The sequence below is a fragment of the Catharus ustulatus genome, chromosome Z (genome assembly GCF_009819885.2).
Source record: "Catharus ustulatus isolate bCatUst1 chromosome Z, bCatUst1.pri.v2, whole genome shotgun sequence".
NCBI classification, from domain to species: domain Eukaryota; kingdom Metazoa; phylum Chordata; class Aves; order Passeriformes; family Turdidae; genus Catharus; species Catharus ustulatus.
This window is the reverse complement of record NC_046262.2, coordinates 1205272-1227940: the sequence shown is the minus strand read 5'-3', so window position 1 is coordinate 1227940 and position 22669 is coordinate 1205272. Positions and strand designations below refer to the sequence as shown.

At 42.9% G+C, this 22669-nt stretch overlaps 2 protein-coding genes across 7 annotated transcripts in view; both read right to left on the bottom strand.

Moving 5' to 3' along the window:
* DYM (dymeclin) overlaps positions 1-14217 on the bottom strand; it is a 210249-nt gene extending 196032 nt beyond the window's left edge. For all 4 annotated transcript variants that reach the window (XM_033085598.1, XM_033085600.1, XM_033085599.1 and 1 more), the window contains exons 1-2: positions 14117-14217; positions 3177-3354 (exon numbers count right to left, since the gene is read on the bottom strand). In XM_033085598.1, coding sequence (XP_032941489.1) covers positions 3177-3316 — 140 coding nt within the window. In that variant the 5' untranslated portion in view covers positions 3317-3354; positions 14117-14217. The remainder of the gene's footprint in view (positions 1-3176; positions 3355-14116) is intronic.
* A 4512-nt stretch (positions 14218-18729) lies between these two features.
* On the bottom strand, positions 18730-22506 carry CZH18orf32 (chromosome Z C18orf32 homolog). Of its 3 annotated transcripts, none has more exons than XM_033085602.1 (4): positions 22437-22506; positions 21950-22036; positions 20163-20399; positions 18730-19525 (listed from the first exon to the last, which is right to left on the bottom strand). In XM_033085602.1, exons 3-4 carry the CDS (start codon positions 20388-20390, stop codon positions 19451-19453), a joined length of 303 nt encoding a protein of 100 aa, XP_032941493.1. In that variant the 5' UTR covers positions 20391-20399; positions 21950-22036; positions 22437-22506; the 3' UTR covers positions 18730-19450. The 3 variants fall into 3 exon arrangements, with proteins under 3 accessions (XP_032941493.1, XP_032941494.1, XP_032941496.1); XM_033085603.1 differs by having other exon boundaries at positions 20163-20418; positions 22437-22500; XM_033085605.2 differs by lacking the exon at positions 22437-22506 and adding an exon at positions 22127-22276 and having other exon boundaries at positions 20163-20418.
* Positions 22507-22669: the final 163 nt, after the last annotated feature.

Sequence of the window (22669 nt, the reverse complement as noted above, 5' to 3'; positions counted from 1 at the left end):
TGCCTAATTATTAAGAAAATCAACAGCATGAGAGGAAGAACAAGCAGCCCAGAAAGGCAGAATATTGGACTCCTCACAGCCAGCTCTGCTTGGACCACACACTCTCCTGTTCATTTTTGGATGGCACAGCAGGTTTAAGCAATCCCACCTTTTGGCTCAATAGGTTGCTGTGCCCCAAAAAAATCAATCCCTCATTGTGCCAGAATTGTTTTGTTGTGCCAAGCTATGAATCACCGTAGGGAATTATCTTGGCTGAAAAAATAAACACTTCTGCTGTGTTTTCCAGATAGATTAGCTCCTGATTATACCCACAGAAGAACAAAATAACCACTGGAAGAGATAGTGAAAGGGCAAGAGCATCTTGCATCAATGTTGCTGACAGGGAGACAGCAACTTTGCAGTCGGCAGCACTGGTATTTGGCAAAACTTTATTCCACACAGAAAACTATCTTGAGTTCTTCACAGAAACAAACCAAAAAGTCAGCAGGACTGAAAAAATAAAACCCAATAAAGAAAGTATGGCTGAGGAAATAAGCAATGCTAAACAATTTCACCAGAAAAAGAGAGATTAACACATTCAGTCAGGTAGAGGTCAGAAAAAAAAAAAGGGAGAAGATGAGACATGGATAAAAGGAGGAAGAGATCAACCAAACTGAAAGGGGAAAGAGAGAAAAGCAAAGCAAGCACTAATAAAGAAATACAAAGTGCCAAGACACACGAATCATAAGAAAATGAACAGAGCAGAGCACAGTGAGTGGTACTGTTTTAAGATCTGATATCATGTCTTCATGTTTCTCAGAGAAGCAAGACAGTAACTCCCCATCTCTCAAGCCAAAGCACAAAGATTACTGCTCCACAGAAGACCCAGCTCTGTTTGACACCTGGGATCTACAGTACCTGGACTAACTTGGAACAGATTCTGTAACGCAAAGCACTAGTCACAAGTTCCTAACTAGAAAAAGCATACATGGAAAAGGTTAAAAACCCCACAGACTTTCTTACACACACAGATTCATATTTCCCTTGGAAGTCTTCCTTGCAGATACTGTTTCCCTACTATGGCCAAGGATTCTGCCAAACAAGGTAAATTCGTTGCTGAAAGGAGTAATTGCATCCCATCACTTCCCCACCTTGCTGGCTTTTGTTTGGATAATTTGGATTTGTCTGCTTTTCCTACCACTTTCTCTTTGAATGTTTTTCTCTGCCTCATCCCCTATGGTACTGACATATGTGGAACAGAATTATGTCCAAAGCATCACCCAGAGAAGACAGCCTTCTTCTCCCTGGGGAATTGCATCAGTCCTGTTTCAGCAAAAACCTCAAGAAACAGATCTTTTACTCCAACTGCCTGCAGAAAAATACAGCACAAAACACTTACAGAGCTCCCAGTAATACTTGCAAACAGTCACTAGTTTTGCAACAAACAATTGGGAAAAGTGAATTTAAAAAGAGAAGAAAACTGCAAAACTGTCCTGTATGACAGGTGAAAACTGGCTCCTTTCCACAAACCACAAACCAACATCTTGCTCCTGACACTTAAGCCTCATTAAAAAAAAAAGTTAACTTGGTAATTTAGAAGATTTCAATCTCAGAAATTGACATTGACCTCTATTGTTACATTCCTGCAGGCAAGGTTATCTGATATAGACAAATGCTGAGGGTGCTGTGCAGCCAACATCATCTGATTTCACTTGCCAATGGTTGTCTCAGGTAGATGCAACTAAATGGGAAATTTCTGTTTCCTTCCAATACTCAGCTGCAGAAAAGATGCCTCTAAAAATATTTCTCCTCTAGCTCCCAGGCAAGAGCACCATCTGGTGTTCAGCTAATTAAAGCTTTCAGCCTGTGTCTGGATAATTTTATTGGACTGCTTGTCTTTTTAATTATGTTTCTTTCTTGAGGTTTTTTTGTTTGGTTAGGTTTCTGCTTTTTTGATTTGGTGGGTTTTTTAGCAAATTTACTCTGCACTGGATCCACATTCCATGAAACAGACATTTAAAAGCTGCAAAATAAGATAAGAAAAACTTTCTAACTTTCATGGGGGAATGAAGAAAATAGAACAACCAAAAGAAATTGGAAGGGTCACATATGTAATTATTCCCCCTTAAAAAACCCAAACAACAGAATATTATATATGCCCTTAGAATATCTTATTAGTCATGGGTAGGCTGTAAATAATTCTTGTCTTCAGGGATCTTAGAGGAGCAACAACTGCTCACTTGCACACTCCCAGCTCCCATACTGCCCTTTATCAGCTTCACAGCCCTCCACAGCACCATGCCTTCTCCCTAACCCCTGGCTATTCTCTCCAGGCAGGAGCCAAAATACTTCCTCCTCCTCACTCTCCACAAAAATAGCACCTAGTAAATGCCTCCCAGTTATTTACCTTAACCATTTTCCATTCCAGTTGCCAGAACTTTCACTAACAGAAGCACCAGTTTTATGCTGAAAACTGTAAAAATAGTTTAAGTAACACCTGAAGGTATTAATATCAGATTGTTCTTGTAAGACTGATAAGCAACACCAAAGGCCAAACAAAGTAGCAACGCAGAAGGATTAATAGAAGTTACAAGAACTTAAATTCTCTACTTCTGGAAATCTGCTATGGATCCTCTAAAAAATACTGGTTTTATTTATACCCACACCATCTTCTGGAATGAAAAGGCATTCAAAACTTGAATTTAAGGTATTTAGAAAATATCTTTATGGAGAATACACACCAAATTTCTTTTTAAAATGCAAAGAGGGTGAAAAAATGTCATACAGACTAAGCAACTCAAAAGCTAACCTACAATTAAATCATGCAAGAAGTATAATTCACTCTAAATTGAGAGGAAACATCAAATGTTGGAATCTTTAGCAAATCCATTGAACCCCAATGTCATATCAAAGGAAAAGAAAGCTTCCAAAAACAACAAGGAAAACAGCTGCCCCCCCAACACTACAGGCCCTATTTCTGATTTTTGACAGCAGAATGAATAGCAATTACAGACATTATGAAGAAGAAAGAAACCCACGGGAATGGAAGAGGAACTTAGAAACAACAGCATATTTTACACAGGTATTCATTCCTCTGCTACCTAAAACAGGAATAATTAACATAACCACTCATTTGCTTTTAGACTGGTCACTTCTACAAACGTATTATCAAAGCCAGTTCTTCCACACCCTCTTACCTGTTTGTTGGAGTGGTGAAGCTGAAAGACAGAAGCTGATTCCAGAACGGGTCATTCTCAGAGATGGGCTCTGATCCTGACAGTTTCTGTAAGTACTCGTTTTCTGGAAGCTCACTGATGCTGCTGCTATTTGCTCCCATCTTCTTTATTTGGTAAATGTCTTCCTAAATTTTCATTTCTTTGAGGAAAAAAAAAGAAGAAGAAAGAAACATTTTAAGTCTTTTGCACAAATAAGGAATATGCAGACCCTGAGTTAGCCACTAGTAAAGCTTTAGGTCACCTCCTTGAAAAATTACTGAGATGTAGGAATCAGACACATGGGATAGATTAGAAAGACTTCCTTTCAACGAACTTTGGACAAGAAAGATCTTTGGTCGAGAAAGATAAAAGTTTCTGTGCTATTACTTCAGTCATCATCTCACTTGTATTTAATAAATTATACTGAGCAACAACACTGGAGCACAGTTTTATCAGTAACAAGGTTGCTAGCAGTGGGGGAAGCTATGCAGAATTCACAATTTTAATGGGGGTGTCAAGCAGACATACTATTCAGAAATATGTTTTCAAACTGAATATGCACAGATAGAAAATTATTGCTTCTGTAAGGATGCAGCTAATTCCTGTGTGCCACCAGTGATCTACACCTTTAAAGTTCCTGCCTTTCCAGAGTATGCACAGCTCTTATCATGCTGTTATCAAGAAAGCAAAAGTACTATTGACCATATAGTGAATCTCCTGACCTCTCTAAAATAATGTGGTCCCTTCCAGGCAACTACTTCAGTGGGAAAAAGCCATAAAATCAAGACATCAGAAATACAACTGCTTTTTGATAGATCACTGCAGAAGCTGGCACTCCAAACCCTCTTACTCTATGTGTTGCACTTGATCTGTGTGAAGAATGAGAAGCTTTAAATTCCTCATACTGCTTCTCATCTTTATAAAGAATTTAATTAAAGAGAGAGAACCACCACAATGCTATCAACTATGTGCCAGGTATGATCCCCACATCTTTCCAGGTCATCAACGTAAATAAACTTCCACCGTTTGGGACAAAGTAACTGTGACATTTTGTCTGAAAAAAAGGCATCCCCATCAAGATAAAAGTGTTGTGCCAAATTTACTATAACCTAAATCCTCACTCCTGGGTTGGCATAAGACCTAAGAACAGGCACAGTGGTACCAGAAGATGTAAGCTACTACCCAGCAGCAACTTTTCCCTTGGTTTCTACAAAGATACAGATGCAAAGTATCAGATTCGAGATCTTAAACTCATCAACTTTGCAGTAGCAATTAGTTCCAGAAAAGACACTTTTAATAGTAGTTAATATTAATAAAGAACTGTATGAATATGAAGAAACCTTACTAAAAACAAACAAGGGCTGCAACAAAAAGCTGCAACATTAGCAGCCATAGTAGAACTTCTCCGAAGAATTCATATTTGAGGTTTAGAGCAACTGCATAGTACCCATACGAAACAACAAGGGGCCAGCACGTCACAGAGCAGAATATAAAATATATTAAGTAATAAAGAGATCTTTAAAATGTGAAATCCTACCAAAAAAAAAAAAAAAAGATAAATTGGTGATTATTTTCTAAATTTTATTTGTAGGAGACTTTACAGGCAGGGACACCTCACACTGGAGCAGGTTGCTCCAAGCCCTGTCCAACCAGACGTGTTTGCAAACTACTGCAAAAGCCAAAAACGATGCTGTTGGCCCTGGACTAATATTTTGACTCAAGCCTCATCCCTGTGCCTTTAAATGACTTAAAGGCCCTACATTTAAACCTTTATTTCTTGGAGAAAAGACAAGTCTAGTCTCTCTCTGCTTCAAGTTTTCATTCTCTGCTCATGTTTTCCAGCTCACTTTCTCCAAGACAAACAACTAATGGTGAAGGGAACCAACAGGCAGCTGGAGCCCTGCCTTCAAATCCCTCCACCTCCACCTGGAACTCTTGAGCTCTCCATGCCAGAACATTGACAGTGCCCAGAATCCTTAGCCTGTTCTCCAAAGATGAGTCACCGTACTCTCTGTTTACAAGCTCTCTTACAGTTTGCTGCAACTACCAAAGCCCCCCACATTTAAACCACCTTCCCAAAAATATGACAGCAACTAGTTTCAAGCTAATTCTTCAGAAGGAGTCATGCTTGCTTTCCTACGGTATGCCAGCAGGTTCAATACCATTAAGACAAAATCCAAAACAAAGAAGGCTTTAACAGCAAGTGTTAGCAAAATTTTGTTGTCTGTTTGCAGAGTCAGTGCCCAAAAAAGTGCCCAGTTCCACAGCCACGCTCCCAAGCTATGAAGCCCCTTGGGAGCCCTCCAGCCCTAATGCACAGCTGGCTCCTTCCAAACCGCAGAGAACATGTTTCATTCCACAGACCTTCCCCAAAGCAACAGAAAAATAAGGCACCAGCTGATTATTTTCTCCTCTAAAAGAAATAAATATCAAGCCATCCAGACCTGTCAAAATAATCCACCTGCTACCTTGAGTTTTAAATACCTGATAGTGGTTTGTAGATAAGGGGACTTGGCGAGCTTTGACTTCCACTCATTCAAGAGCCAACAAATCCTGGAGCAATCAAACAAACATACAGATTTTTTCTCTCTCTTACACCCCAGGTGGTTTCTTTCCTCTCCTGAGTACGTAACACTCACTAAAGCCCTCTGAAGTAAAAATCTCAGCAAGTTCTACTGATCCTTCCCATAGATGACTTAGCTTACAGGCACACAAACCAACTCCTTCCATCAGGGAATTGTGCCATCCCAAAGCCTGATGAAATGCTCCGCAATGCCTTCATGACGCAGCCTGGACACCTGCAGCTCCTACAATCTGAACCACAGGCCCTGCTTTACATGAGCTAGACACTTCTGAGGAACTCAGCCATCAACTGACCCAGGAAACAAGTCTCTCCTTCAGAGTTCATGAATATGCTACAGGAAAAATGTCTAAAAGTAATTTAAAATAGAAAAAAAAAATCAACATTTAATTTCCAGGCATTTTAACAACAGTAACAGATTAATCCCAATGCTTCAGCTTAGCTGATTATATGCTAGTCATGATCTCAAACACATTTCCAAGACAGCTGCTACTAAATAATACTAAATAAATGACAGTCATCACCTTAAATAATTTTTGAACATGCTATCAAATGTTTCCTTTCAGCTGCCTTTAGCTGAAAAGATCACTCAAATAAAACATGTAACCACTTAAACATCCACACTGCTCTTGATTAAGATGCACTGCCTCTGTGCCCATATGCTGGTTAGACAGTACAGGTTCAAACAGTATGCTTTAAGCAGTATTTAAAACATTTATTTATTTATCCATGATTTTTCCTACACGTGAATTTCATAACAGCCCCCACTGCACAGAAAGGCTGCCCCAGGGGATCCCAAAGAACTCGCACAACACAAGGTATAACAGCTTCTGCTCCCTCACATACTGAAGCAGGATAGCCCCAACAAACACCAAATCACAGGAAATTCCCCTTCACTCCAGGAAAGTCAGTCCTTACTCTAGCAGTAAATCACCAATGAAATCTGATTTTCTTTTACTTGAAATATGCTAAATAAACAAAAACATAGTTCATTAAAATAAGATTTTACAAAAAGTCAATCTACTTACTTGCCACCCACCTCCAAAAAAAAAAAAAAACACAAACAAAAACAAAACAGACACAGCTTATTAGCAGCTCATTCAGTTTAGCTCAGCATTACTACACCCCCAAAGGATCACAGCCTGATCTGCAAGAGTCATTCTCTATTAAATCCAGCATCTGTTTAGTCCCAGAACTTGGCTCCATGATGTAGCAGTAGAGGCTTTAGAGCAACACAAGGGAGCTTGTTTTGCACATCAGGACTCATTCCAATCTCAAATTGCTAGGGGTAGGTATAAATCCCAAGTTTATCACTTATTCTAGAAGATTTCAGTATTAATTATTAACAATATATTACAATAATACAATTTTTCCTCTAAAAGAATGTTAAAAGCAATTCAGCAATACAAAAATGTCATGTATGAGTTCCTAAGTGTAACTCAAGGTACAGATGTGAACTGTTCAACTTGGGAAAAAACATGTTCTATGTATGTTCTAGTTAAGTAAGTTCAGACAAGTAATTAGAGTTCCTTTCAGGATTGTATCTCCTACTGGCGTCACAACTTAATTGCTAATGCTGAAATTTTATCTGTCCTGTACAGCCAGCTGCCCCCTTCCAAACTATGCCTGCCATGATCATTTGGCTGAGTCTGCAGACATCTCGAATAATATAGATTACTTATAGCTGTGGGATGCTTTTTAAATGACTGCTTTAAAGTGTAAGAATTTGAGATGGTCATGCACATGATTTTACAATGTCATCTGAGATCTGGTTGTTAGGTTGAGTCTTTAACACAACCACATGAATATACTGAAAACATTTTAGAACCTAACAAAAATTTAATTTCTATACATAGCAGAACTCTGTTTTCCTTCCAAGCAAAGCAGCCACAATCACTGTAAAGATGAGAAAATGAGATGCAATGCTGCTCACTCAGTGTTACCAAAAGCACTGTATTTAGGTTTCTGGCTGATCCCTATTGGTATCCAACAACTGCAGGTTCCAGACCATGAGACAGTCTCATGTCTTGTCACAGAGTTATGAGACTACTGCAATATATTTACACATAATTCTCCATGCAACAGAAAACACAAAAGTATTACACAGTATGTATTGTATTGTTCATCTCCCATATTTGAATTTTACTGTCCGCATAAGATACTTTATTTCTGACTATTGTTACAGTAATACAGAAATTACTGTTACAGTCACATTACAGTAATATTTCATAAATCCATAGAATAGTTTGTGTTGGAAGGGACATTTAAAGGCCATCCCATTCCACCCCTTCCATGGCCAGGGACACCTTCCACCACCCCAGGTTGCTCCAAGCCCCATCCAGACTGGCATGGAACACTTCCACAGATGGAGCAATTTCTCTGAGCAACTCTGCAGCTTTCCAAGCACCTGCGCTGCTTGGGGAATTGTTTTGGAGAAGTTTTGGTGCTGCTAATAAGGGTTGAAAATAAAAACAAGAAATTAGATTCTAACTTTCCACAAAGACAAAAAGCAGTTATGCAAGTACTTCATTCAAACTCAGAGATGATTCACTAATTTTCACACAAAGATGTACAAAACTCTAAGAATTCTAGTTTCACCAGTTAAATTGGTAAGATTTTGCTAAGTAAAACTAATGATGCAGAAATACCTAGCAATAACAATTCATACCAGTAAAAGGGATCTTCAGGAAAAAAAAAACCCTTGAGACTTTAGGAATTTTTGCCATTTTAAATCAGAGAAGAGCATTGAAATATTGCATTGAAACATGAAGCATTTGTTTTTAAAGCATGTTGATGAGTCAGAATATTCCAGCTATAACTCAATGCTTAGCAATATTCAAACACTATCAAACCACTACTAAAAATTCACCTTCTCTGATGCACGAGTTAGCCACAACCAAGCAGTCTGGGAGATTTCAGAATGGAATAAATGTACCTGTTGTGACCAATCTAAAAAGCTTCCTACTGTTTTAAGTTAATGAGTTACACAGGAAAGATTATTTCTGCTCATTTTACTTTACACTGATTTGTAATTTTTCTCCTCTTTTCTACTGCCTTTTCGGCAACCACTCCTTTCTTCAGTTCCTTTTACCTACCCCTTTTACTTTTGCATGCTGAAACTGCTCAGACACATACCAAATTCCCTCCCCCATAGACAAAAACCCACCAAACCACAAAAAACTCGGTCCTGTGAGAAGTAGCAGACAGGCAAGCTGCTTTTGTGAAAAACACAAAGTAGGTGATCTTTCAGAGAACCTGGTTGACCATGACGGGCTCTGTCTTTGCAGTTTGGGGGCCAATACCATCTCCTATAGTTTTCTAGATAATCCTGTGTTTCTCCTCTGCCCACTACTTTTCAGACATTGCCAAGTTTGATGGCTGCTTATACAACCCTCTGACCTATCTTTGACTGACTAACTATTCATCAGGAACCAAAACATCTTCCTGCAAAGCTCAGTACATCAGGTTAGAAGCATTTTTGGATGGCAATAAGAAATGCAACAGAATTACAAAGTGGTCCTCACAAGGCCTAAGAACAAGAACAATACAATTAAAAAAAACTCATCTTAAGGTCTTTAGGCAGCTCTCAACATAAATTATCTAACTTGCTCACTGTTTACTCAGCTGGGTGAACAAACACAGCATCTCTTTCGGTTCTCCTGCTCTGTTCTAGTGCCTTCCCCTCGCACAGTAAGAACCTGAATCAAGCAGCAGTGCAGTGACATCACTAGGGTCTTTCTGGGTTCCACTGAAGCCTGAAGAGTCTTGCACGTAGCAGAAGTGATTAATCTTGATAGATTTACTGCAGGCAAAGAAGGCCCCTCACAGGGAAGGCAAGCAGCAGAAAAAACAAGTGACGATGCTGTGTTTTGTGCTCCAGTTCCTTTTCCACAACATTTTCGTGGGAGTCAGTCATCAATAAAAGCCGAATTCGGAACAGCACAATCTGCTTCTTTCATGTCCCACCTACAGGACAGTTGTTCTGCTCACAGCTGAAGAAGGGATTTTTCAAAACCTTCATGGTGAACCAGAGTATTTCAAGCAGAAGAATTCGGATGTGAGTGAGCCCGGATGTTGTGGTGCTTCCCCAAACTGCTCAACAAGGGATGCTATTGTCTTTGACAGCTCACCCTACGCAGTTTGTCACGCTTTATTAAAGTGTTCTGAAAGGAGGTGACAGAAAAATGAAAAGCTAAATTCCATAAATGAAACTGAGATGGACCGATCATGTTTCTCGATACCATCTCAGAAAACTAACACATTTTCACAGACTCTATACTCTCTAACCTCCAGGTTACTGGTGATCCACTCTGCTAATTTCTGATCATCAAATGTAGTAATTTTGATAAGCAGCTGCCCACTGACTAATCTCAAAATACCTTACTTCAAGTGAACTATTAGTTACCTTCACAAGTCACCTTCAAAGCCATGTCCTGAACTGGAACTACTGACTCACAGGAGGACAAAAATAACCTTGCTTTTTCCCTAAAGGTGTAAGAGATCAAAAATTATTTACACAAAAATTCCACTGCAACCTTTCACCTCACAACAGAAACTTCTGATACAGAGCGCTCTAAAAAAAATTAAATGTTATGTGATGGCTCCAAACATCAATAAGCAAATACAGGCTTGTTGCAAACTAAACACCAAAATTGTCATATTTCCACCCAACATGTACTGGTCTTTCCATTAGCACACACCCATGAGTGACACAACTAATCTATAAGAAGCTTTTTGTCCCCCATCCCCTCAGTCACCATGCTCTGTCAGGGCAAGGCAGCAGGTACATGGCAAACCTCTTGAGGGAGCTTTTGCTGAATCCTGCATGGGAAACACCTTTCTGTTAAGAAGTTCAGAGAGCTCCTATTTAACTTCACAGGTAAATAAGCATTTATAGCATTTAAGGACTTCTTTGTCCTACATGCAACAAAACATATCTCTAGTCCATTAATACAAAATCCCACAAGGTCAATTAGGAAGTGCTCAATTTTGTTCATTTTTAGTGCGTGCTGGCAGTTACACTCCCATACCAAAAACATGTGGCCAAACCTCCCTGAAGGCTCAAAAGCCTCTCTCTACAGAAAATTTGTCAAGAGTTAACAAAATTTAAAGCTACAAAAACATAAAGATAATTTTTCTGTTGAAATTCCTATGTAATAAATTATGAAATAAGTACTGCACTAAGCCTACCAACCTGAGAGCAGAATCCTAGCCCCAGTTTTACAGAAACATCCTGTCACAGAGGGGAGGAGAGTTGGTGTGGAGGTAATTATTAAAAAAAAAAAAGATCCATATCCATACTCTTACATTCCAACACCCCAATAAAAGGTCAGCACTCACACACAGTTAACATTTTTTGGAGTACATGTAGAAATAAATTCTTTAATCCAATCAGTAAACACTGTCAGAAGGGAAGAAGGTTGGGTCAAGCACACCTTGTAATTTCTGTGTAAAAGGCTCTACACCTGTTACAAAACTATTACAGGTAAATAACACATTTTTCAAAAGTTTCAAGAAGTGAAAATTCAAATACTATCTCCACTCTCTGCAGAGGGCAGGTATTTCTGCAAAGGTTTTGTTTGCTCTCACCAGTGAGACTCCTGCTGCCAGCCAGGACAGGTGTGCTGGAACTATAAAATGAGAACGACAAACTGAACTTTAAACAAGAATATCAAAGGGATATGGAGCTTAAAAAAAAGCCAAATCAAGAATATGCACAATCCATACTGAGATCTGCCTTCACAGATTAAGAACATACAGCACATCAGAAGCAACATTGTTGGTTTGTCCTTATCTTCTTCCAGTGGCCAAAAAGAGACTTTTATCACCACAAAAACAGTTTTATACCAATTTCCTGATAATCTATGATGGATTATAGTGTTGGAAATTTTGTTCAATATGAGAATGCTCTGATAACTTTGTCTCTTTCCTCTATTAAAAAAAAAAAACAACCCTCAGTATACCTGCATAAAAAAACAACTTATAGTAATTTATAGTTTCTACCATAATTGAAATGGACAGCTGGGTTGGACAGGAACAAGTCAGACTAAATCTAGCCTGGTTTAATAAATCAAGTAGCTTCTATATGGAAAAGAGGTTAAGATTACTGTTACACACAAGTATTTCCTCCCTCCTTCACTATCAGACGTAAAAAAACGCCTGCCTAAAGGCCAAAATAATGTTTCAAAGAGGTAAGTCAAACACCATTTAAGCTTCAAACAGATGCTCAGGTGTTCATTAAAAAGCCTGCATTTGTTTCAATATTGTTATATTTTGTTACATTTCAAAGCTTATATAACTATTTTGGTATCTGTGCTCTTCCACATTAACCATATTTTTGGAACAGGATTATTTGTCTCTGCTTTTGAAGTTTCTCACAGCTAAAGATCTAACTACAGCATAAAAAAGTACGTTATGCAGAAAAACAAATCTGCTCTGTATTTGTAATAATTTTATATTACATTACACATCATGATTTATATCACCTATCTTCAGGATCTACTGCAAATTAAATTATACTTGCCAGGGTGTGGGATTACTTCAACGTGCAACAGACTTTCCACTCTAGAGAATGCACTTAGAAAAATACTGTTAAAAACATTAATCATCTACTGTGGCATCAGTTCAGCAGCCACCAAACAGGATTCCTTGCTTTTAGTGACTTTTGTCACTCATCAGCATGTTAAAAACATCTTAACATCCTAAAAACACAGCATGTCAGAAAATGCCAGAGGGCAGGGCTGGATGGGATATTGGGAAGGAATTCCTGGCTGTGAGGCTGAGGAAGCTCTGGCACAGGATGCCCAGAGCAGCTGTGGCTGCCCCTGGATCCCTGGAATGCCAGGTTGGAGCAGCCTGGGATAGTGGAAGGTGTCCCTGCCACAGCAGGGGGTGCAGCAGGATAATCCTTAAGGTGCTTTCCCACCCAAACCAGTCTGGGATTCTACAATCCCCAAATTTTTCTCTAATTTGATAAAATCACTGGAAGGAAGCACCAGATCCATCCGAGCTGAGCAGTAATTTGCTGTAAGTACTTATTTTATTGATTTAGCAGGAAATACGAGGGATTAGAAGCCCTGCTAGTAAAACACCAGCACGGGAATGTAAGAGGAGGAGTGGAGGGATGCTTCAGCCAGGTGACAGCGCTGAGCTGGGTCCATCACTCCCCAGGCTGTCCACAGGCCTCTGCTGATGCAGCAGCAGTGGAAAGAGAAAACAGCCCATGGAAATGACAGCAGGAGGCCCTCCCAAGCTCCTGGCAGCCTGAGGAGCAATGGCAATTTTCTAGTTGACCCAGCTGGAGCACCTTGAACGTTTTTCAGTTGGGAATTGACACAATGTGGGGTTACAGAACCCAGCGTTGGGACACTGGACCCAACCACCCAGGAGCCTCTTTCCACTCCCTTGCACTCCAAAAGTGATCTGTGATGGAAATACCAACAGCTTACTTACTTCTGCAAATACCTACAATGATTACAGCTGCAGCCCAGCTCGTTATCCCTCAGCACAGGAGAGGGAAAAAATCAGATTACAGCCCAATGAACTCCCCATGCCCAGCAGAGGAGATTAAAAAGAATAAATAAACAAACAAACAGCACTTGGCATGAAGGCACATGAGGTAATACAAAGCCTGGGAACCAAGAGAAGATCCCAATTCAATTCTAAGCTAAAATATGCCTCGTTTTTGATAAATATTATCATTCACAAGTATGAAAACAATGTCGTAGGAGTGAAGAGGTAGAGTGAGCCTCAGCAGATGCTGCAGAAGAATAGAAAAGCCTTCGCTTCTCAAGAACACGATGGAAAACAAATCAATTTATCATCTAGCCATGAACGATAAATATCATTAAGAGCACATAACAAAACACGGGTATAAATCTCTGGCTTTCCAGTCCTAGGCGCATTTAAAGGGACACAGGGACATCCCTGGATCCTGAGGGATCCCTGTAAGTGAGCACGCAGGGTAAAGGGACACGGGCACATTCTGGGAACCCTGGCAGGGATCCCTGCATCTCTAAGGGACACAAGGACGTGCAGGGGACCCAGGAGGGATCGATTCCTGGATCCCGAAGGGACACAGGTACAACCCGGTGAGGGATCCCTGGAGATGCCCCAGCCCGGGCGGGGACACGGCGAGTGCCGGTGCCCCGGCAACTCCCCGCAGTGCCGGTGCCGAATTACGCAAGGCATTCCTCCATCTATCGCGACATAGGCCCGCGCCACGAGGGGACGGTGACGTCGGGGTAACCGGGGAATATCGGGGGCCCCCTTCGGAGCCGGCGGCCGCCGGGTCCGCTCGTCACCCGTGCCCCCTCGAAGACACGGCCGAGGCCGCGCTTACCGTCCGTGCCCTGGGCCCGAGGTGGGTGGCGGGGTCGGTGGCGGGGTGCCTCGGCCGGTGCCGCTCCCGGGTCCCCTCACGGCCCCTCACGGTCCCCGCCCGCCTCCACGTCGCCGGCGCGGCCCCGCTGCGCGTGCGCGAAGCCCGCGCGGGGCGGCGCGCAGGGCACCACGGGACTTGTAGTTCGTGTCGGGCGGGGCGGCCATGACACCCCCCTGCGCTGAGCTGATCCCCCAGCGTGGGCAGCAGGGCAGGGGGATTGTGCCCCTGTGCCCCTGAGCTCAGGTGAGACCCCACCTGCAGAGCTGCCCCAGCCCTGGGCTCCAACAGCACAAGGACGTGGAGCTGCTGGAGCCAGTGCAGAGGAGGCCACGGAGATGCTGCAGGGCTGGAGCCCCTCTGCTCTGGAGCCAGGCTGGCACAGCTGGGGCTGCTCCCCTGCACAAGAGAAGGCTCCAGGGAGAGCTCAGAGCCCCTGGCAGGGCCTGAAGGGGCTCCAGGAGAGCTGCACAGGGACTGGGGACAAGGCATGCAGGGACAGGACACAGGCAATGGCTTCCAGTGCCAGAGGGCAGGGCTGGATGGGATATTGGGAAGGAATTGCTGCCTGGGAGGGTGGGCAGGCCCTGGCACAGGGTGCCCAGAGCAGCTGTGGCTGCCCCTGGATCCCTGGAGTGTCCAAGGTTGGAGCAGCCTGGGACAGTGGAAGGTGTCCCTGCCATGGCAGGGATGGATGAGCTTTGACATCCCTTCCAACCCAAACCATTCTGAGATTCATTCTGATTCTCTACTCTGCATCCCACATTTTCAATGGGACACGAGGTAAGCCCAGCAAATGGGACCAACAGTGAGTGTCTGAAGGCAGGAGGATTTATCAGACCACATCCTGCCCTCGTGCTGCTTTAAATCATTGCTTCTCCAAGGGCAACCTGTGGAGTGGGGTTTGTCCCACCACCTGCAGGTTCCAAGGCACGGTTGGCTCATTGAAAGGGAAATCCATCCCGATGCAGCCCTGAGTTTATTCCCACATTCCACGTGGCATGAGACAGCAAATCCCCAGCCGGGCTCTTACCCATCCCTGGGCTGTGCATGCCAGCAGCAGGTCTGCAAACAGCACAGGTGGGGTGTAACCCTGAGTAAACATTGCTGTGTACAGGAACGCTCCTGGCTTGGCCCCGTGCTCACACAGAGCTTGGTGGGGACAGCTGCGGCCTCATGATGCCTTAAGTTTTAATTTTTTCTCTTCTGATTGGGTGTGATTTTCCCTTGTGCTGGCTTGGTGAAGAAAAGCCAGTCCTATTCCAGCTGGGGACTCAAGGACTCTTCAAACTTCAGGCCCTAAGCATAAACAACGTGAAAAGAGGTCGGGCAAACAAGCAAGGAGGATGAAACTTCATGATTTGAGGGTATTAATTGGGCAATAGAGTTCTGTATGCAAATGGACTAAAACCTATAAAAATGTGGGATTTCATGACCATGCCCTGTTTTGTTTCCATCTTGGAGCCATCCAGGGCCACGACTGTGGCTCTGGTACTGCCAGGGTGTGGCCTTTGAAAACCCTCAGTAAATATCCATTTTATTCCTTCTAACTCTGTCTGGGCTCTGTTCCAGCTCCTCTGGGTGTCATGCAGAGCTGGTGCATGGTCAACAACACAGCTGTAAAACACTGTGTGCCCAAAAAAAAAGGTTTTGCAGAGCAATCCCCATGCCAAAAACAAGCATTGCTACACCTGTGGGAGTATAAACACATTATTCACAACATGTCAGTTTATGTTTCACTGTCATCCCAGGGCTGGGGAGGGCTTGGAGCAACCTGGATTAGTGGAAGTGTCCCTGCCCATGGCAGGGGTTGTGACAGAATGAGATTTAAGGCCCCACCCAACCCAAACCATTCTATGATTCTAAAACAGCAGTGAAATAAAGATACAGCAGTACTATCTAAAAGCATTTCTAGCTCAAAAGAATCACCATGGCAAACGTGTTCTTCTAGACCTCTTCAATTACATTACTGCAGCCAGGTCACTGAAAACAGGAATCATGGCTGTTACAACCAAAATAAGATTTGGTTCAGCAAGCACGCTCTAGCAGTCAGAAAACTGCACAAAGAAGATAATCCCTTCTTTCATATCTTAGGCAGCTTAATGAAACAGAATTATTTCTCACTGAAGGAGGTTTTAGTTAATCTAAGTATAAATTAAATTTCTCTTCATTTCCTTTACCTGCAACCTCTGAAGCCACTGTTCTTTCAGGAATAATGTTCCAAGGTACCACATCCCATTAAGACCTTCCCATTAAGAAAAAATACTTGAAATTTGAATGATGTTTTTTCATATGTTGATTTATTGATCTTTCCTCAATAGTATTTAAATAAAGCCAGACAGGTTTAATGCTGCAGAACTTAGGACTAGATTTGCAGTACTTTGGCCCCCTAAACTCTGAAATTTTCTAAAAGTCTTCAGTGTAAATGAAGCTGCTGTTTGGTATAGGAAATCCTGGTAGATGTCCATGTGCCACCATCAGGTGCTTAAACCTTTTGAAAATCTTGTTTTCAATGAGTAATGAGCACATGGGAATTTTCACAGTTAAATTCAACTCACTTGATCATTATTATTCCCTCACATGAGGATTTCCTTAATTTCTCCCTGCTTATTTTTCTTAAAGAAAGCTTAGTGCACTCCTCTGCATCCCAGCAGATGATCTCATCAACTCTGGCCCAGACTTGGACCATTGCTTTCATTTGATTTTTATTTGACTATTCACAACACAACAGGATTACTGACCTATTCTTGAAAAAGAATAGGGGCAGAAGAGTTATAACACAAATCTCCTGACAGGATTCCAGTGAAGTGCCTCATACAGAAAGTTTTGTGATGTAGATTGCTCACTTTAGGGTTTAACTGCAGCTAATAAAAGCAGTGGAACACCATTCCAGAGACCATAAATGTGTATTCTTGCTTGCATTATCTGCCTGGTTTTGTTTTTGCATTTTTTTCAGATGGCCTGGTGTTTAAATATGGTGCTGGCACACAGCTGGAAGCCTGGTGCAGCCTGCAGTCTAATTTACTATACACTTTATTTTCTATGTTATTGTTCAGTGCGTTTTCTTCTGTAATAATATCCTAAATAACTAAACAAAAATTTATTATGGAGACTTCATAAATTGACTGAATACATTTACAGATTAAAGGAGCCCTGTTACAGCTCTTGCTCTACTTTTTGTTGTGTTCTCAGCTGTTTAGGGGTGGACACACTCTATGGCTTGTTTATGAGGTGCCCAGCATATTAAAACAGCATGGAGTGAACAGTTTCTTCAACAATGCTCAGAATGGCAGAATGGGTATTCTTGCTTTGCTGTAGAGCTGCAGCTTGGACTGGGCACGACTGAGGCATCTCCAGTCCTGTGTCCAGTTTTGGGTCCTTCAGGACAAGAGAGACCCTGAGGGGCTGGAGCGTGTCCAGGGCAGGGAACGGAGCTGGGAAGGGGCTGGAGCCCCAGGAGGGGCTGAGGGAGCTGGAAAGGGGCTCAGCCTGGAGAAAAGGAGGCTCAGGGGGGATCTTGTGGCTCTGCACAACTCCCTGCCAGGAGGGGACAGCCGGGGGGATTTGGGATCTTATCCCAGGGAACAGGGACAGGAGGAGAGGGAACGGCCTCAGGCTGGGCTGGGGAGGCTCAGGGTGGACAGCAGCAGGAATTTCCCCATGGAAAGGATGGTCCCAGGGATGTGAGTCCCCATCCCTGGAGATGTCCCAGGAATTCCTGGAGCTGGCACTCAGTGCTCTGGGCTGGTGGCAAGGTGGGGATTGGGCACAGCTTGGACTCTCTGCTTTTCCAACCTAAATGATCCCGGAATTCAGTGATCCAGGAGGAAGCTGTGATACACCGATCCAATGGGGGATTATGTTCCAAAGATGAGGTAAGAGCTGATTAAAGAGCAATTCCAAACTCGGGTGTTAGAGAAGAGCAAGCAGCATTAATCAAGGTCTCACATGGAGGTGTCTGAGCTCACTGCAAAGTCACGGCTGTGGCTACAGGGACACATCTGTGAAGGCTGCAGATTAATTCACACCACATCTGACCAAACCAGGCATTTGCAGGAAATGAGGCACCTCACCAGGGGCACTGGGCAAAATTAGATACCAGAGTAAGTAATTAACTGGTGAGAGAAATCACAGTCACAGCAAGACTGGACCACAGTGACAGTTCAAGGACTGCCTGTATAACAAAGGTGCATTTTTAGGCCTGCCTGAGGGAGGATTTTGGGGAAGTCAAATCATAAAGAACAATCCAAAACTGCTGGAATGGTTTCATTTTGAATCTTTCAAAGACTTCTCTGGTTTGGCAGACAGGAAGAAGCAGGAATTGCCACTTCTACCACCTTACTAAGCAGAGGGACACTTAAAAAAAACTTTTCACAGTTGGGATGCAGCTGAATCCATCTTCCTAGGAGGAGTCAAAGCTTGCCCAGTTCACTTTATCATGACCTCAGTTATTTTAGAACTTCCTTCTGCCTGGGGCTTGTCTCCAGGTTTTCAAAGATTTTGTCACCAAGTGTTTATAGCTCTGAACACTAAGAATTCTGTGATTCTGTGTAATAACTGCATGAAGCGACTTACTTTTAAGTAAAATCTGGGTTTATTATAACCAAAATTCCACAAGCATGGTAAAGAAGTTTTATTTGGACATTGGGGTTTTTTTTGTTTTTGTTTTTAAAGCCAGAACTGCACCATTTTAAATTACTACAACAGAACATAAAGCAACATCCTCTCGCATCATGCCTCTGCTACTCTTCTTCAGGAAAAAAGGCATAATATTTCAAGGAAAATAATCAAGGGAAGTATCACATCAAGACTTTCTGCTTTTAGTAATCTAAGTAAATTCTGTAAGTAGCATTACTCCTTTAGCTCATCTATAGATTTGACATGAAAATCTAAATTCTTCATAGAAAAATCATGAGCTTTTGTTGTCACAACGCAGTCCACAGTTCTTCACCAAGAACAGATAAAGCCTTTACGAGAAAGCCTCAATTATTGCACCAGCACTTAGTGACATCAAGATGCTAAAATACATTTACCTTCCATAAATAGATTTATTTTTATGTTATTTAACCTAAACTCTAATCACACCAAACAGATGGTAGATGAAAAGTAGTTTCAGCGAGAATATTTTAAATAAACAAATGAGCCAGCCATTTTAGTGGCAAAAGAAACTCTCTCCTGCAAGCAATAAAGTTTTTTATTCAGCTAAAATGTGCAAAGAAAAATGTCTCAAAGTGAGAGGAATATCAGCAGTTCATACTGGACATGAGGGAATAAAATCTGTAGGAATTAACTCCTTTAAGCTGTTTTCTTGTCATAAACAGCTGTGGATCTCTTTGAAGCACTTCCATTTGCAATGCCATTGCTTTCAGACTGCAAATAAAAAATAGTGTCATTAATAAGATGTTAAATTAGAACTTAACACCTAAAACAGGAACAGCTGGTGACAAAAATGGCTTTTAGAAGCAAGGTCAGTAAAGATCTATGAAGAAATATGGAGCCAGAACCAAAAGTGGTGGTGTCTATAGATTTACAAATAATTATTGCTGCAGTGGGAAGGGAAAAATGAAGGCAGTGACAACATTTACAAGTCCTTGCATTGTGGAGAAGATAAATAATAAAATCATAATTTATATGCATTAAGCATCCTTTCCCATTATGAGTGAAGAAAGGGGCTGTTTTTAATTTCTGCTTCATGCATCTGCTGTGATTTACCAAATATTTGACTTTTTTCTTCTCTAAGAAAACAGCCAGTTGTGTTAAAAAAAAAAATAAATTAATTAAGCTATTTCAGGATACAGGCACAAATCCTATTCTTCCAAGACCAGAAGCTGTCTTGAAGCAACTATTTCTAGCTGGCACAGTAGTGGCAAATTTTCTAAGAAAACAGCCACAAAAATATCTGTAAAAACACCCAACTATTCACCCTCCTGTGGTGCCTGTCCTGAGCTGCCACTGGGTGGCTCATCCCAGAGCTGGCTGAATTAACTCCTGGGTGAATTAATCTTACTTTGTGGTTTCCAGATCCATCCTCCTGGTCTCTTTTGGCGGCTTCAGGTCCCTGAGCATTCCCAGCGCTGTCTTCTGAGCCCTGCTTGGCGTCTGGTGAGTCCTGCACAGCCTTTTTGGGCCAGAGGCGCTTGATGAAGGGCGCGATCACGGGGTAGAGGTAGGGCTCCAAGAACTTCTTGTAGACCCAGAGCAGAATGGGAATCACAATGCAGGGAATGCACACCATGGCTCCCTCCTGTGCTGGGACAGAGATGGTGAAGGGGGGGAAAAACACCTATGGGTGCCAGCATTTGTATGGCACAAGCTGAGAAAATAGTATTTACACAGTAAACAAAAACTGTGTTCGATATTCAAACATAAATCATGCTTTAATTATAAACTAGATGCTAAAATTTCAATAATGCTGTTTGTTCCAGTGTAATAAAGCCCCCAACTAAGGGAACGTTTTTGGCATTTTAACAAGAAAACCAAACAAATTTTCTGTTAATTCATCAGTTCTAGAGATGCAAATAAGAAAATCAAATTCAGGAAATAAGAGTTTTTGCTTAAACCACACAAAAACAGTTTAAGCAGCAAGCTGCCAATGTTAGCCAAATTCATGCTATATTAAGAGTCCAAAGAGTTTGTTTTACTCAATCCATTTTTATTTAAGGAGAGATTAGACAGCAGAAAACCAATCCATCCAATGGGTTGCCACCACTGAAGGGCAGGACAGTGGGAAAGCGGAAAAAAATCCAATTGGAATTTGAGAGAATTAGAACATGGGTTACTTTCTTACTCCTGCCCACACCAACCCCATACAATGAACTATTAGAAAATGAACCATGCCCTCTCTCTGAAACCCCACAAGTCTTCAAAATTTGCACCTTGGAGTCTATAATTTAAAAAAAAAAATTTTAAAAAAAAGCAGAAAAGCAAAAAAAACAAGGGCAGAGAGGTCCAGCTGGGAGAGGAAGCAGTTAATTAGGACTAGACCAGTGCCAGTGCTGACGAGCAATATATTAGACACACTCTGCTGCCACACGACTTTGCCCTTCACAGTCCCCCTCTCCATGCTGCTGACATCTCAATTCTCTCACCAAGAAGAAAAACAAAAGCTTTCCAAGTGGAGAATAAAGAGGCAGATGGGTACACTTCACTAGGGACCAGTTTTGCTTTTTCTTTTTTTTAATCCTATCCTAAAGATTTTTAGCCCTGTGGAAAAACAGAGAATCAGTTTCCAGCTAACTGCTTCCAGGCTCTGTTCTGGCTGATTCAAATACACAAATATAGTTTAAATCAGAGAGGAATCTTATTTGAGACAACACAAACGAGTTAATCCTTTAGAAAAAAATCTTTCATATACTGTCTCCATCAGAACTTCCTAAATATTAAACTTCCAGCGAAACGTGATTCATCCAGCAGCTCTGGAAAGGGGCTGCAGGGAACACCCCAGGCTGTAGAATCATTAACGAATTGTGGAATTATTTAGCCTGGAAGGGAGCTTAAAAATAATTACCTTCTTTTCCCTGCCATGGGACACCTTCCACTGTCCCAGGGTGCTCCAAGCCTTGTCCAGCCTTACCTTGGACACTGCCAGGGATCCAGAGGCACCCTGTGCCAGGGCCTGCCCACCCTCCCAGGCAGCAATTCCTTCCCAATATCCCATCCAGCCCTTCCCTGTGGCACTGGAAGCCATTCCCTGTGTCCTGTCCCTCCGTGCTCCCCCCCAGGTAAAAGCACGTGTTGCTTCTGCAGCCGCTTCGTGTCAAGATTCCCGACCAAAAAATCAAAAAACATCCGCACCTCCGCCTGATGCACCAGCGATCCCCGGAATCAGGGTCAAACACCGTCCTGATCAATTCCTTCGGCCACCTGGTGATGCTCCGCCACCTGGTCAGCAAAGAAAAGAAGGGAAAAGAGAAGAGTGAGGAGGTGTTCGGACAGTACCGGGGGTTTGCTCTCTGTGCGGGGCCAGCAAACCTCGGCACGGCACGGCTTTGATCCCAGCGGCCGGAAAACGCTAGATGAGCGAAACCGCCGGGCTGTGCCCGTTTTCCACAAAGGCCGAGCCAGCCTACGAGGGCGGCGTTACGGCAGGCGCTGCCGTTGTGCTCCCCGAGGGCTGTTGGGGCCGGTAGCGAGGGCTGACGGTTACCGGTGCCGCCGGGCGCGGGCGGAGCGGGGCGGAACGGAACGCGGCGGGGTGTGGGGGGCAGGGCGAGGGGGGATGTGGGGAAGGGATCATTCCCAGCTCCCGGTGCTCCCGGTGCTCCCGACGCTCCGCACTCACCTGCGCCCGCACCGGAACGGCCCCGCGCTTCCGGGGCGGCGCTTCCGGCCAATGGCAGGCGGCAGCGCGCATCACGTGACGCTCTAGGCCCCGCCCCCAGCGGCGGGAGCAGGGACCCGGACGGGATTCCCGATTATCCCGGATTGGGGGAGCTGTGGGATGGCGCCGGCAGCCATCCGCTTGAAGATCCGATATTGGGAAGGAATTGCTGGCTGGGAGGGTGGGCAGGCCCT